Source organism: Apis dorsata, unplaced genomic scaffold, assembly GCF_000469605.1.
Source record: "Apis dorsata unplaced genomic scaffold, Apis dorsata 1.3 scaffold_541, whole genome shotgun sequence".
Classification (NCBI taxonomy): domain Eukaryota; kingdom Metazoa; phylum Arthropoda; class Insecta; order Hymenoptera; family Apidae; genus Apis; species Apis dorsata.
The window spans coordinates 27,122-43,240 of record NW_006263761.1 but is presented as its reverse complement, the minus strand read 5'-3'; the positions used below and the strand labels follow the sequence as shown (position 1 = coordinate 43,240).

Genomic DNA, 16,119 nt, shown 5'->3' with positions numbered 1-16,119 from the left:
CTTCTATATCTATTAAAAAAGATTATAATTATAAATTTTAAAAAATTATATTTTAAAAATAATTAAGAAATCGCATAATTAATTTGAATATAAAATTTCTTATAATCTATTATGCAATATACTAATAATATTTAATATAATAATTTAATTTTATATATTTATATATTTATTTTTTTCTCTTTTTATATTTTATTTTATTTAGATTAAGCGATCTTTGTCATTATTATCTTGATGAAATCGGTGAAATATCATTGTACAAGCAATGGCAACAGTGGTACGATGATGATGAAAAAAATGATGATTTATATAGCATCATGTGTCGGTAATAAGATGAGATTATCAGAATAAAAAATTGAATGAAAAGAAAAGTATTTATTAATAACTTTTTTATTATATTCTTGACGTTTTAGAAATATACATGGTCTATTACGAGATTGTAAGAGTATGGAAAATATTGAGAAATACGAATGTCCATGTAAAAATTTCAATGCTAAAATGAAAATCTCTGCAACTTTCGACAGATATGGTTATCGAAGTTAATATTATCCATCGTATAAACTAAACTACAAATATGTAAATACAATTGTAACATATAATTCAAATATATGATTATTTATATACTTTTTCTAGCTATATATTATTCAATATAAGTAAACATAAATTAATATTTTGTTTTATTTTTTACTGATAATATTATATTATATAATTATTCTACACTAAAAATTATGTAAATAAATATTAAAAATTTTATTATTTATTATCATAAATAATCTAAAAATGTTTAACTTTCGGATAATGAATTGATAACAATGCTAAAATCATTTTTAATCAATTTAATTTTACTATTAAATAAGATTAAGAAAGTGTAGTTACAAATATTAATTAAATTATTTTATCATTATTACATTTTTATCGAGTCTCGTGTTAAACATTACACGATTAAATGCTAATTTTATTTATCCCTACATTAAATTTTAATATTCAAAAATTTTGAATGAAAATTTGAAATTGCAAAGTAAGAAACAAAAATAAACTAAAGAAGTATTTTATTTATTATAATTTGTAATTATTAATTTAATTCTTTTTTTCATCCTAATCTCTATTATCTTATACCAATTTTAATAATTTTATTTATTCTTAATTTTTATCAAATTTAATTGTTCACATTGATATCATATAACAAACAAACATTGCAAAAAATAAAAAAAAATGATTAGCAATAACAGTGCATGCATAATATAGAAAAAATATTTTTCATTGGATATTAATATATTGATGAGACATCTTATAAAGATTCATTTAAATATCAAAATTGACAAAAATATAAAATAAAAAAGAATATTGGTTAAATTAGATTATATCAGGTTGTTATTAGATTATAAATAATTGAAGTTTATATACTATACTATACTATTAGAAGAAGCGGAAATAGACAGATATAAAATGAGACTTTATCTTCGTCATTTTCGTTTCAATTAACAAATTAAATTAATCATCAATCAACATTTTTATATTTTGTATTTGTTTTGGCTTCCTGAAACATCTTTCTATAAATATATTCCAAAAATATATAATATTATTATTACACATTTTCTGTATGAAATAATAATCATTGCATAAGATTCATTTAATTCAACCAAATTAATTTTTTAAAATAAATAAATATTAGATATTACTTTTTTAATAACAAATTTAAAAATTATTAAATAAATAATTTTTTATTTAATTATTTGTATTAAATTATTAAATTATTATTAAAAAAATGAATAATTAATTTCGCAATGATTGATGTATTTTAGATTTAATAAAAATTTTTTCTTTTTTTGTTTTTGTCTATATCTATTTTGATATATATTGGATAAAACGAAAAGAAGATTGAAAGAACGGCAAATAATGAATGATATACTTTCTCGTACTATGATAGAATGTTATATGATATTTTTCATGATAGTTTTAGAATTGAAGACACGTTTATTTATAATCATATTTAGTTTATTAGAGATAACAAGTTTAGATTTGCATCCTTGCATCTTTTGTTTAGTTTTACAATATATATTATATTGATTACATATGTATTCATATATGTAGATACTAATATATGATCTGATGTATTGATTAGTTCATCGCATGATTAAAATCGTGTAAATATTTAAATTTCCGGAATGATGTAATGATGCAATAATATGATATCTGAAGATATGAGCGAATTGTTTTTTTTAATAATAATTAAAGATATTTCAAAAATAAGTTAAATAGTTTTGAGAAATATATAATTATAATATATATAATATAATAATTATAATAATAAAAATATAATTTGGCATAATTTTTTTTTTGTAAGTGAATGCATAAAGATATGAAGATTATTGATTTTTTTTTAAATGAAAAATATTTTTTAATACATTCGATCCAACTAAATCGTAAAAATTTTTCATGAAAAATATTCACATAAAAATCAAAGCATTATTAGTTTAGGAGATATTTACATTTAATAATTATTTTTAATAAATGTTTCTGATAATTGAAAATTCAAGAAAGTTTAAAGTTTGAAAATCACTTAATCTTTGAATTTATAACACTTATTCCAGAATTGTGCGATAATTCATTCTTTTATCTTGTTTTGTTATTGTTTTGACAAACACTTCATTTGTTTCTATTTCATATTTTTATTTATTCGTTAATTTATAATATATAATTTAAGAACAAGGCGCAAGTTTTTTATTTCGTATATCTTGTATATTATTACGTTATATATCAAATAAGATATAAAATATACATTCTATGTTTTATGTTCTGAAATATCGATTATATAAAAAATCAGAGTGTTTAGTTGTGCCCTCTACAATTTAAAACAATAAATATAAATTATATTCAATTCAATTCAATTATCGAAATTAATAAAGAAAACAAAGATATATTATAGATAAAAAAAAAAATAATTAGAAATTTAGTTATATTTACATATATATAATATAGTTTCAATTTTCATATATATAATCATTGTGTGTGTGTGTGTGTATGTGTGTATTGCAAATTAAAAAATTTCATGAATTTTTACACTAATAGTAAAATTCCTGTTATATATCAATTTCATATAAATTATTCAAAATTTATGTTTCTTTTTTTTTCTTTTGGTTATAGTATCGAGATTATCAATTTCTCAAATTTATTTTAAAAATTTATCTAAATATAATTTACTAAAATTATTGATGAAATGTAAAAAATTAATTTGTTATCTGATCTCGATAATTTTTAAATACATTACGAACGAGATTTTGAATAATTTTTTCCTATATATTTTTATAATTTTTTAATATAAATATTTTATAATTTTTTCTTATATATGTTATCATCGGTTTTAGTTTCGAGATATTTACAAAAAACTATGCTATATAAAAAAAACTTGCTATTATACTATATACTATTCATAAAATGTGATGTTGTAACAAAATGTGCTTCATCATGATATCATTATTAACTATTCATATAAACATATCACGGTGGCTGGTACCAAAGTTCTAATATTATAATATTGGTTACACGTGTGAGCAGTGAATGATATTGACCCTTGAAAGAAACAAATTAGCAATGACATCACAAAGAATACAATTTTTTTCGAGACTCAACAAATCTGCTTGCAAGACTATTTTATTAGTTACAGCTTTACAATAACAGTCAATATACATTTACATAATATACATAATTAATAATTCACAATTAACTATTAATTTATAATCATATTTTTTTAATTTGGTTTAGTTTTACCATTTTAATTTTTACTATGATATAAATATTTATATATTTAGATTCTCATATTGTATATGTTTTATTATAGATCGATCACTCGTAATTTTTCTAAAAATTATTTATATAGACATAAATCATCATTTTATATATTAATATACATATAGTAATGCAAACAATCGTCTCACTGGATATACAAAAAAACGCTTTGAAATCAGTGAATCGTATAATTTGACGATTCCTTTTCTGAGAAAAGACAGTTTTGATTTTTTTTTGATAAAGATATATTTATTATTATGGTCTTTATTTATTATTTATTATGGTCTTGTGATTTTGTTAATAAAAATAAGAATAAATATATAATTAAAATAGTTTTATATTGATAATAATAATATCGCGAATAAATCTGTATTTCGTTCACTCTTATTTCCAATAAAATAATTTCTTATTATTCTTTTCCTTTCATTATTATTTATTCTCTTTCAATCGTACATTTTTTTTCCTTGTCACCGTCTAAACAAAAGTCGCTATTGTTAGAAACGAACAATTGAATTGCTGATATCAAGCGAAGTTGTGAAACTCGATCGTCTAATTGATAAACAATGACATACCATTTTTTATAATTGGCAGAGGCTGATCTTAACTTGCTATCGCTTATATATATTATGTATATTTCCAATATGATTTTCAAATGAAAATTGTTCTATATCAAAATGTATTTGGCTAGCTGTACAAATTTGTCAATAACTGATGTGATGTTATTTTTTAAATTTCGAGAATTTAAAAAATACAAATTTGAAATTTTTTTCGAGACATGAAAATTATACGCTTCATCCAGGAATATACGATTTCTATTCGGCATTTGTTTTACATCTATTTTAAAAACATGCGTCATCAAATCTTTAAAAATGTTATCAATACGTCAAATTTTTAATGAATAGAAAGCAACGGAAATTTAATATTGCATTATTATAGTTTTCATTATCGTTTAAATAAATATTAATTTACAGATAACTACACAAAATTTAAAGTATTTTTATACAATGTATATAATACTGAGACTATGTAAATTAATCTTAAATTAAATGTTTTAATTTATTATCATATATAACGTAAATTATTATTAATATTTAATGTATAAATATATTAATGATATAAATCTCTGAAGAAACCATATATAATAAACAAATTATTATTTTCTACTTACGTAGATTGAAAATCTGAAAATGTTTCTTAAAATTACAAAATTGACGTTATAAAATTTATTTAATTAAAATTGTAAAATTAAAGTATAAGATAAAACATAATTATGTATAAAAATATGATATATATCACATAAATTTCAATATTTCAATAATTATTTTAAATATTTGATTAAATATTTAAAAATATTTTGTTCAAAGAACTACAAAAAAAAATTTATAATTTTTGATTAAAATAGTAACTTTTTAATAACTATGTAGAATCTTTAAATTTTTGAATGTAATAAGAATAATATTTGTTTGATTAATATTTTTAAAAATAAAATTTTTGCAATTATGACGTATTAAAATTGAAATAAATGTAAAAAAATTACAAGCACAATATTTTCCATGCAAAACTGTTCTAGTTAACTGTTTTATAGTAATTTTTATAAGGATATGTATGTTTTAATATGAAATTTTATAATTTTATATTTTGTTTAAATTTTATATTTTACAAGACTCTAAATTTTATTCAAAATTTCACATTAAAATACAAATTTTAATTTTAATCATTATGAATGTTATAATCTTATTTTTTATTAAATGATAAAGAATAACATTAACGTGAGAGAGCTTTAGAGCTCTTCAAATCGTAGTACAAAAAATTTATTGTAATATATATATATATATTATATCTTGTCTTGATTTTGCATATATATATTATATATTTAAATATACATAAATTATTTGATAGCAAATTAATACATAGATCAATTATCTTCTATTATATATATTCTATTATATATAAAATCAAACTTTAAATTCAGTTATTAACATAAATAAAATATTTTTAAAATGTGAATAATATATATAAAATATAATATAATAAAAAAAATTTAATAAATATAATAAAATATTTATTAAAATGTTTTTAAACATTACAATAATCAAAAAATTCATATATGTTCGATAAAAACATTATAAATCTCATTTTAATATTTCATTAAATAAAGTGAGACGAGAGTATAGAGTTAGAAAATTTAGTTGTAACAATATAACTTTAAAAAAAAAAAAACAATAAATATATAAAAATTCCGAAATAGTTTATTTTAATAATATGTAATTCAAATTACGTTTATTAATATTTTATTTAATAAAAACTTATTTCGAATAAGTTATAACATCTTATTCAAATTCATAAATATAATATAATTTTCTTATAGGAAAATCATTAAGATACAATAATGACAATATTCCATATAAGTGTCTTATTGATATTATCTCTTCTCTGCCATCTATATATAAACATAAAATAATGTCAAAACTATTTAAGCTACTATTTCAAAAATTTCTATAAAAAAAAAATAAATAAATAAATACAATTCAACAATCTTGCAAAACAATTCACAATTTCTTGAATATTTTTTAACAACATTTTCTAAAGTCTAACTTAACTTCCTTATTAATCAATGATGAAAAGGAAAAATTATATTATCTTTCAATCTATCAATTTTATTTTTATCAAGTTTTGATCTTGGAAATTCCGAAAATTGGTTCCAATTCGCTCGTTTCAAATTACTGTATCTTTTCCAGGTGAAAAATTTTGATTCGTAACGAGATCGATCAATATCTTCATCTGAATCTATATAATCATTTTTCTCCTTTCTTTTTTTCAGCGAAATTTCTTTTCTCGAATGTTTTGTAGATATGGATAATTTCGACGCGAGATAATCATTGTTTATCGATGAATTGTGTTTGCAATCGTGATCATGAGAAAATTCGCTTCGAGGATCGTTATAGGAATGCAATTGTGATTGAAAAGGGAAATGCGAGAATGATTTAAAATGGGGTAAGTAAGGTAGGTGAGAGGGCATCAGACGACGTTGACGCACACGTCGCACAATCGTTTCCTTCATTTGTCGCCTTTTGTGCCAAATTCTCTCAATGATCCAAATGGAAATAGCCACAATACCACCAGCGATCAAAATGAAAAAAGCAGAGTAAACATCGGCTAGTCTAGCACTGTGAAACGTAGTTGATGATTTGCATCGAGGCATCTCTGGTAACATTTGTTCCGTTATCCTGTTCAGAACACCTCGTTCTCGTATTTTCAGAATGCTGAAAAAATATATCGTTAATTAAAGATCTACTTAAAAATTTTCTTATATTTTTTTCAGGATGAAATTGATATTATATAGAATGTTAAAAAGATAAGTAAGATGAAAGGACTCAGGATAAAATAACATTAATATTAATATTAAAATAATATCATTTAATAATTGAAATGTAACAATATTCTCTAAATATTTTTTAATGGCAGTTCATTTTTATACCAGTATAATACAAGCTTATTCTTTTTTATTTTAACTAAAAATAATCGCGATAACTATTTTGAGGATCGTGATTCACAAATTGAAAATCCAGAAGATTCAATATTATTAGAATACGTACTTTAAATTAATGATCTTTTTGTAAGGACAAGAATTAGCCATGGGTAGAGCCACCATTGTGAACGTTTGTGGAAGAGGTAGTTCCTTCAAACTGCATCGTTCTTGAATTAACGTGGATCTGAGAGTGCGACGTGCAAGAGTGGCGCTTACAAAAAAACCATAATGTCCTTTCACGGCTTTCATAAGTCCAGAACCCGTATCCAATTTAGATTCTCGGCTATTGTACGCTCTTATGTATAATTGTCGAAGATTGCTATCGTTTACATTCTTTTTGTAATAATAATTTTGAAAAATTATATACATTTGAACAAAGTTACAAATTTAATTTTTTTTTAACAATTTGTAAAAAGTTATTTCTTCACCGATTTCAATAAATATATTTTTAGGCATATATTTTTGATTTAATTTTTTTTTATATTTGATGTAATTGATAATTAATCTCAATTTTCTACTATATCATTGAATATTATATCATTCAATTCTACTTATATTATAATTATATTATATTATATTATAATTATGATATATTATATCCTTAACGATATATAAAAAATGAAAAAATATATTAAAGTCGCAGCAGAAAAGTCAGTTTTCTTAAGTTTATTTTACATTATATTTTAAGATTAAAATCTGATTCATTCACAAGATTGCAAATATTTATGCAAATAGATGTGTAAATTGAATAATATAATTTGAATAAAAAAATATGATTTATAGATGATAAAAAATATATATTTTGTATTTTTGTAATTTTGTATTTTTTGCAAATAGATATATTTTTCATATTTATATTCAAATATATAAAAATATACATCCAATATTTCATATATATGCATTATATATATGCACATATATATGCATTATATCGTGCTTGTATATCCATTTCATCAAATTAATTTTATCCATCGATAAATCTTCGTGTCATAACCATCAATAATAATAAGTCAATATCTATTATAAGTTATATCAAATCACATTTGTCTTCCTTTAAATTATTAATTGAAATGTATATCGTTAAAGTGTAATTTGTATTTTAAATTTGTATAGTTCAATCTGATTGTAGCAATAATCAAGTAAATTTTCTGAAAATAATTTTCGATATCTAAAATATTAAAAGTTCGGCAAAATAAAATATTATTAAGAGAGAGCTAAATCAAAAATAATCTAATTTCATTAAATAAATTACGGATTTTTATGTAAAAGTATTTTGATATGTTGTATGTGTTTTATGTTGTATGTGTTTATATTGTTATATTTTAAAAAAAAGCATATATATTAACTATTATTATCTATTTCGTCATACTTAGTTGTGATTATAATTATCTATGATAAAATATCATAGAATTAAAATAGATACAATAGTTTTAATTTAATTCATAATTGATATATGTTCCAACAAATTTAAATTGTGCAAAATTTAATATGTAAGTCTCCATAGTATAAGCAATCATATATTGATTTTATATGCAAAAATAAATGGAAAACAAAAAATAATATATTTTTATTTTAAGGTTTGCTTTCAAATAAATCAAATTTGAAAAATTTTCAAATATAAATGAAATTGATTATTCTCCAATTAGATATGAATGAATTATTAATAGGAATTAATTTTATATAAAATAAGCAAAAAATATAGAATAAATTCTTTTATTTAAAAATTTCGAGAAAATTATAAATTTATGAAATTACATAACTCTTTGATAATTCGATTTAATTTTCTCAAAAACAAGAATTTAGCGATAAAACAATTTTATTCTTTCTATTTTTCGTTTATTTCTACATATAGAATAATTATTAATAATTCATCGAATTCAATCGAATTCAATAGCCAATTTTTGTATTTGAAAAATTTTCAAACTTAATTTATTCGAAAACAAAATCTTCAACAACTTGTATTATGATTTTGATGAGAAACACTCTATATATTAAAGTACATTTATTAGCACAATTATTATTAATAAAGAGATTGAAAATTATCGGTTTGCCTTTAATAGATTTCATATAAATATTTATAAATTGTTATAATATATACTTATCTATAATATATACCCGGTAGCTATATAAATAAATTGAGATATAAAAAAATTCAGTTTTAAAAAAAAATCCGAATATATTTGAATTATACATAAAATTGTAAAAAATATTAAACATTAATGAGGAACAATCGGAAAAATATATAAAAATTCTAATTTTTGCATATTTATCATACGTAAATATCTTTAATTTATATATCATTATGGTAACAATAAAAAAAATGTATTCCAAGAAGACATCTTTACTAAAAGTTTTTATTCTAAAAATTTTTTGCAGATAACTAAAAATGATGAAAACTATTATTATCGATTATATAGTCGATTATTGAATATATATGTATATAGATTTATAAAATAATTTATAAAATTGCTCAAAATAATAATTTTTAATAATATATTTCAAACTCATTGAAATCGATAAGAAATTACTTTTTTGATAAGTTTATTTTTCTTTTAATAAACTCACTCTAATATATTCATCATCAGTAATACTGTATCCCAATTTAAAATTGTGCGATAAAATATCGATGATAGACTTGATACCACTTGCTTGCACTGATAAAATTGAAGTAATGAAACCGGCATATGCATTGTACATTACCAAAGCGAATATCAAAGTGAATAATAATATTATTTTTCCTGATGGATTGCATGGTGTCCATGGAGAACCTGTTTTTAATAAAATTCTCTTTAAATATGTATTAATAATATGTATTAATTCAATACAAATACTTTTTATAAAACCTTGCATGCACATTATACTGATACACCAAAGTGCAGCCTCTCCTATTCCAACACATTTTGCCTCTTCATAATGTAAAACAGTTTTTGCCGTGTAAATAATCAATCCCATAGATATTAGTATAACGAAATAAGTGAACGCGACGCAACTCAATAAGCAATTATTAAACGGTTGACGAAATATGTCCCTCATTGTTCCACTTTCTAATGGATGATAATAAATATTCCTCCTATAAAATATATATACATACATACATTATTTATTATATATTATTATTTATAATATATGATTCTCGATATATTTGATCGAGAACATACATTTTAATTTCAATATATAAAGTTATACAAGATAGTCTGAAATTCACGGTACAATGAAGTCAGAGATTTTATGGATCAAAATAAGATAAAAATTAAGAATAACGAAATTCGGAACCTTCATTTTTAAAATTGATTTGAATATCAATCGATTTTATAAGTTAATTATCAAGTTAATAAATATTTATTAATTCATATAATAATCGATATTACTATAGATTGCTGTTCTTGAGATGAAACATAAGAATGAAACATAAGAAATAATGATAATAAAATAACTATTGTATTTTCAATTATTTTTAATTTTTAATTATTTTTGATTTTTATTTTACTTTAAAGTATAAAATCTTTCTGACTTCATTTATATTATGAATTTTAAATTCTATATAAATAGGAATAACAAGGAATAAAATGAAAATATCACAAAATTTTTCTATACGAAAAACTGCTACTCTTATAAACTTATATTAATATTCAGTTCGACCGAGTAATATATATTGACAAAGATAAAAAGAAACAAAATTTATTTCTTTTGAAGTTTAATTTTTCAGAAAATCGAATTTGAAAAACTTTATAATATTGGATAAATTCCTAGGAATTAATTTGTAATACAGATTATTAATATTTTTTCGCTCATAAAACAAATATCATGCACTTACATCCAATTTACGTTGAAAAAAAAAAGAAAAATAATATTAATGATTTTATTTACATAATGGAAAGTTGATTAGAAATGCTTTTATATTCAAAAAAATGAAAAAAATGCTGATTTCAAAAAAAAAAACATTATTTTATATATAATTCATTCATAATTCATTTTTTAAATTCATTTATTATGTTTGCATGCGCATAATTTTGATTTCATTAAAATTAAAATTGAAATTGAAATATAATATAATTTATTATATATATTTAAATATAAATTTATTTAAATATAATTTAAATATGTGCATATCATATCCTTGTATCAATTTTCGAATATTCAGAATATATTATTGCAAAGTAAAACGAATAAAATTACAAAATAATTATTATACGAAATAAAGCGAATAAACTTTGAAAATGTAACTGTGTATTTTTTTTATATTGGAAATAATTTTTTTTAAATTTCTTTTATCTATTATTCGTTTGCACAAATATTTTACTTATCAATATACTTATTATTTCTAAAATATTTCAATATCATTTAGTAAAAGAATTCTAAAATCTCATGGAGTTTCTAAAGTTTAGTTTTTTATGCACGGCTAAGATACAATTTACCAAGTGTCTGTTTGTAAACAATGTCTACACAGTATTTATAACTATTGGTTAAAAAAAAAAATTATATAAAAAATACAAAAAAATATTCTATCAGGAATATTCCATTATCGATTACGATAAGTGCCATCGCACAACAAACTGCATCTTAACTGTTAATGCATATACATATAATGCATTTAAATATATTTTTTTTTTTAAATTTCATTCTATATTTTTTTCTTATTTTTTTATAAGAAATCGTCATAACGAATTAAATATTATTCGGTCGAAATATAATAATTTTCATTTTTGTACAAAAATTTTTTAAACATCTTAAAAAATTTTATTGTTGTAAATAATTTATAAAATATTCCTCTCACATATAGCGAATTAGGGGATGGCTAAACGACATTTCCGTTTGTCGTTCTTTATTTACAGTGATATATCCCAATCCAATATCTACTTCTCCACTCACAACATCTCCAAGTAGATTACTCCAAACTTTATTATTCAAAGTACCTAGTTTCTCGTGCGGCACCAGTTCAATGCTGCAAATATTTCATTCTAAATAGTAAACAGAACAATTATTTTGATAAGTATTGTATATATTTTGTTTACTTTATGGCTATATTACTTTATTACTTTATAAAAAAAAAATTTTATAGAATGTTCGGATCATTTAGAAAATTTAAGATTCTAGAGATTAAACCAAACAAAATTTATTGAAAAAAAGAGAATCAAAAATAACAATTTAATTTTATCATGATTTTACATAATTATTTTATGACTTATATTTTATAATTATTTTATATTATTTTAAATAATATCCAAATTATTAATAATAAAAAATTAAAATTAAAAATATCCGAATTAATAATAACATAACTCTTTTTTTAATAATCATTATATTTATTAAATTGTAATAGTTTATAAATTGTAATATTTAAATAAGAAAATAAAATAATGTATTTATACAAAAAAAGAAAATCAAATTCTTTAAAAAAATTGAAATATTTTTATGATTTATTATAGATTATTTAGTTTTACAATTTTAGGAAATATATAAATCATATTTTTTAGATTATTTTTCATTTAATTATTAAACTTTGTGCATTGTATCCACTTCTTGTGATACATTTGATAAACAAAATATTTAATATTAAATATTTTTTAATGAATTTTCTCTATTAATTAATAATATTCATTTTTCATTGATATTGTTCTTATTATATTTTTGAATTTTTTATTTATTAATAAAAAGAAATAATGGGATAAATTCATATTTGTTTATTGTTTATGTTATTAGAATATAGATGTATGTATTTTAATTATAATTTTATATCATACAAATGTCGGGTAAAATTGTAAACTCCACTATTCTTTTATATTTATTTTATTCAGTTGTTAGCTTCAATCTGTTCCTGGAGCTATGGAATATAGTAATAAAATTAATTATTACGGAGTCCACTGTTATCAAGTTCGATTCACTAAATTAAAAGCAAAATCTGCCTTTATTAGCCATATGCCAATAATGATCCATTGTCACTAGAGTTCGAAGTTCAAGGAGTTATGGTTCTTGTTGTTGTAATAGTAGTCTTCCAGTTCCAATGTTCTTGTAGTTTTAGTGTTCTGATTCTGCTTTTCTAGAAGTTTTTGCAAGCTTTTAAGAATTCTTCCTCAGACGGACCTCCTGGACTCTGAAGTCCCCATGTTTCACTTGTAAGCTTGCGGATCTTCAATAAAAAATACGTATTGAATAAATATTCAATAACGCTGAGGATTAATCCTCTGATTGAGTAGCATGCCGCACCAAAGAAAGTACTCTAGAATAAGTCCAAAGACTATGCCTCCAACCTCCGTTATTTTTTCAAAAATATTCTGCGTGTGTTTCTATTTTCTCTCAGGTAGAGTGCCGTTGAGAATGACTATAGAAATTGTCTCAGATAACAAGATCATATTAATACTATAATTATGCCGAATTATTTTTAAATAATGTAATGTAATAATTGTGAAGTAAATAATTAACAATATTTTTCTCTTAAAAACGGTATTGTCTTTACAGCATCATCTAAGCTTTTTATGCACATCTGGATACCATTTCTTCTTTATTTGAATACAGTAAATAATTTTTAAAGATAGAAATTTACAAATATTTATTATATAAAATATTTTTGTTATTTACATTATTAATTTATAATAGAATTATATTTATAATAAAAAAAATAAATAGTGAATATTCATCAAATTTGATAAATCCAAATTTTTGTATATTTAGTATTTATTATTTATTTATTTAAAGAAAATATTATAATATTATAATCTAATACTATGAAAAATACAGATATATTACATAAATATTTGTAATTTTTTTAATCTTTAATAATTTATTAATTAAAATAATTATAAATGTAATATATAATTATATTATATATATAATAATTATAAATATAATGAATTCATAATTTTAGGATTGTATTCAAATATAGATTTTGAATTTATCATATTACTTTTGCTTTTTATTATTTTTGATTTTAATTTCATTTATGTAAAAGGAGCTTATTTATGAAATTATAAGCAATTTATAATTAATTTTATATTAAATAAATCAACTCCGAAATATAAATGTAATCTTATTTCAGTGCAAAATTAAATTAAATCGCTTATAATTTGGAAAATAAATTAAAACGAATATTTTTTCATATCAATTTTTGTTTTTCTATTTATCTTGATTCACATCTTAAATTTTCCATTTATTTTGTCTGAACAGTTTGCATAAATATAATTCCGGAAGTTTTTTCTTTGCAGAGTTATATAAAGATGACTTATTAAAATAAAATAAAAATATTATCAATTTTATGATAACTAGAATCACCAGACAATTATCTTTTATGATATGTTTTTTTTCATATTTTGTTGTAAAAACTTATATGTACATTAGTCAATATCTTAACATTTTTTCTTTCGATATGACGCAATTTTTTAACCTATGATCTGGAATGAACTCAGAAGTGTTTTATTATAATAATAGTAGTAACAGTATAATAATAGTAATAACATAGTAATTATTCTTACATTTTCATATAAAATTATAATATTGTATGTAATATTGCTATAAATGGAATAAGATTATAAAAACAGGAATATATATTTGTGTACTTGATTGATAAATAATGTTGTCGAAATCAAAGAAAATTCTGATTTGAATGAAACTTTATTAGTTTACAAAATATATAAATTATAATATATGAATTTTTTTTAATGGAATATTTTGAAAATGTAATTGACTTCAAATTGAAATTCTTTTTCTATTTCGTTTTTTTAAACATAACTTTAATTTTATGAAATAAAACGAAATATTAAATATAATTTTATAGCAGTTTCTATTTTCATTTTGTAAAAAATAGTCTTAGGAAAAGTATATTCAATATTCAAAACAAAAAAAAATGCTAAAATTTTAAGAGTTAGTTTTCTCAAGAAGATTTTTCATTTATGAAAAAATTGCTCTAAATATAATCCACTATACATTCTCATTAAAAATAATAATTTAATTAATTATTACTTTAATTAATTAATTAATTTAATTGAATTTTTATCGTAATGAAAAAATTTTTTTATTAAAACATTTTCTAACTTATAAATATAATTGTCCCTATAACATTCAAGAAAAAAACCTTGCAATTGCATTAGTAAATTAATTACATAATAATTTATTAGTAACAATTAGTTTAAATAAAAAAATATTATTCATGAATAAATTATGATATCTATCGTAAAAAATCTATTTGTTTGCTTTGTTTGTAAATATAAGATCAGATTTACTGTAATTCATAAATAATTATAAAATATTTAATTCTTTTGCGAAGAATATAATTCATTCAAATATATTGTTATTGCAATTGAATTTCAATAAAGATCATATCAAAGATTATAATTTGAAGGAAATTAATTTGAAGGATTTCATATAAGAATTTTTAATTATAAGGATATTAATTTAAAAGATTTAATAATTAGAAATGATTCAAGAATTAAACCTTCAGCCATTATATTTTCTTTTATAGAAAAATTTGTAAAATTTTAAAAAAAAGTTTGATAAAAATGTATACAAAAATACATTTATTTTATTTTTGTATACATGCATGCTTTTCATTTTAATTCCGCGTTATTAAAAATATTAATCTCATTCGAAGATCTCATTAAAGTTTAAGATTCCCAAAAAATACTATTCATATGTTGAAATATTATCGATTATTAATGATAATTAATTAGATAATTAATTAGTTAAAAGAAAAAAGAATATTTTCAACAATTCTAACAAAAAAGCTACAATAATTCGACAGAAAAAAATTCATGATGAACTAGATAATAAAATATGAAAAATATTTTATATTAGATATAAATTTTGATCAGTCTGAA

At 20.0% G+C, this 16,119-nt stretch overlaps 2 protein-coding genes across 2 annotated transcripts in view; one reads left to right on the top strand and one right to left on the bottom strand.

Moving 5' to 3' along the window:
- LOC102680718 overlaps positions 1 to 568 on the top strand; it is a 6,461-nt gene extending 5,893 nt beyond the window's left edge. The window contains exons 4-5 of the mRNA XM_006620844.2: positions 203 to 322; positions 411 to 568. Of these exons, the coding sequence (XP_006620907.2) occupies positions 203 to 322; positions 411 to 540 (250 nt within the window). The 3' untranslated portion in view covers positions 541 to 568. The remainder of the gene's footprint in view (positions 1 to 202; positions 323 to 410) is intronic.
- A 5,736-nt stretch (positions 569 to 6,304) lies between these two features.
- The window catches only part of LOC102680483 (glutamate receptor ionotropic, delta-2-like), a 15,756-nt gene continuing 5,941 nt past the window's right edge, over positions 6,305 to 16,119 (bottom strand). Inside the window, exons 5-9 of the mRNA XM_006620842.2 lie at positions 12,087 to 12,254; positions 10,156 to 10,382; positions 9,878 to 10,080; positions 7,380 to 7,645; positions 6,305 to 7,046 (exon numbers count right to left, since the gene is read on the bottom strand). Of these exons, the coding sequence (XP_006620905.1) occupies positions 6,395 to 7,046; positions 7,380 to 7,645; positions 9,878 to 10,080; positions 10,156 to 10,382; positions 12,087 to 12,254 (1,516 nt within the window). The 3' untranslated portion in view covers positions 6,305 to 6,394. The remainder of the gene's footprint in view (positions 7,047 to 7,379; positions 7,646 to 9,877; positions 10,081 to 10,155; positions 10,383 to 12,086; positions 12,255 to 16,119) is intronic.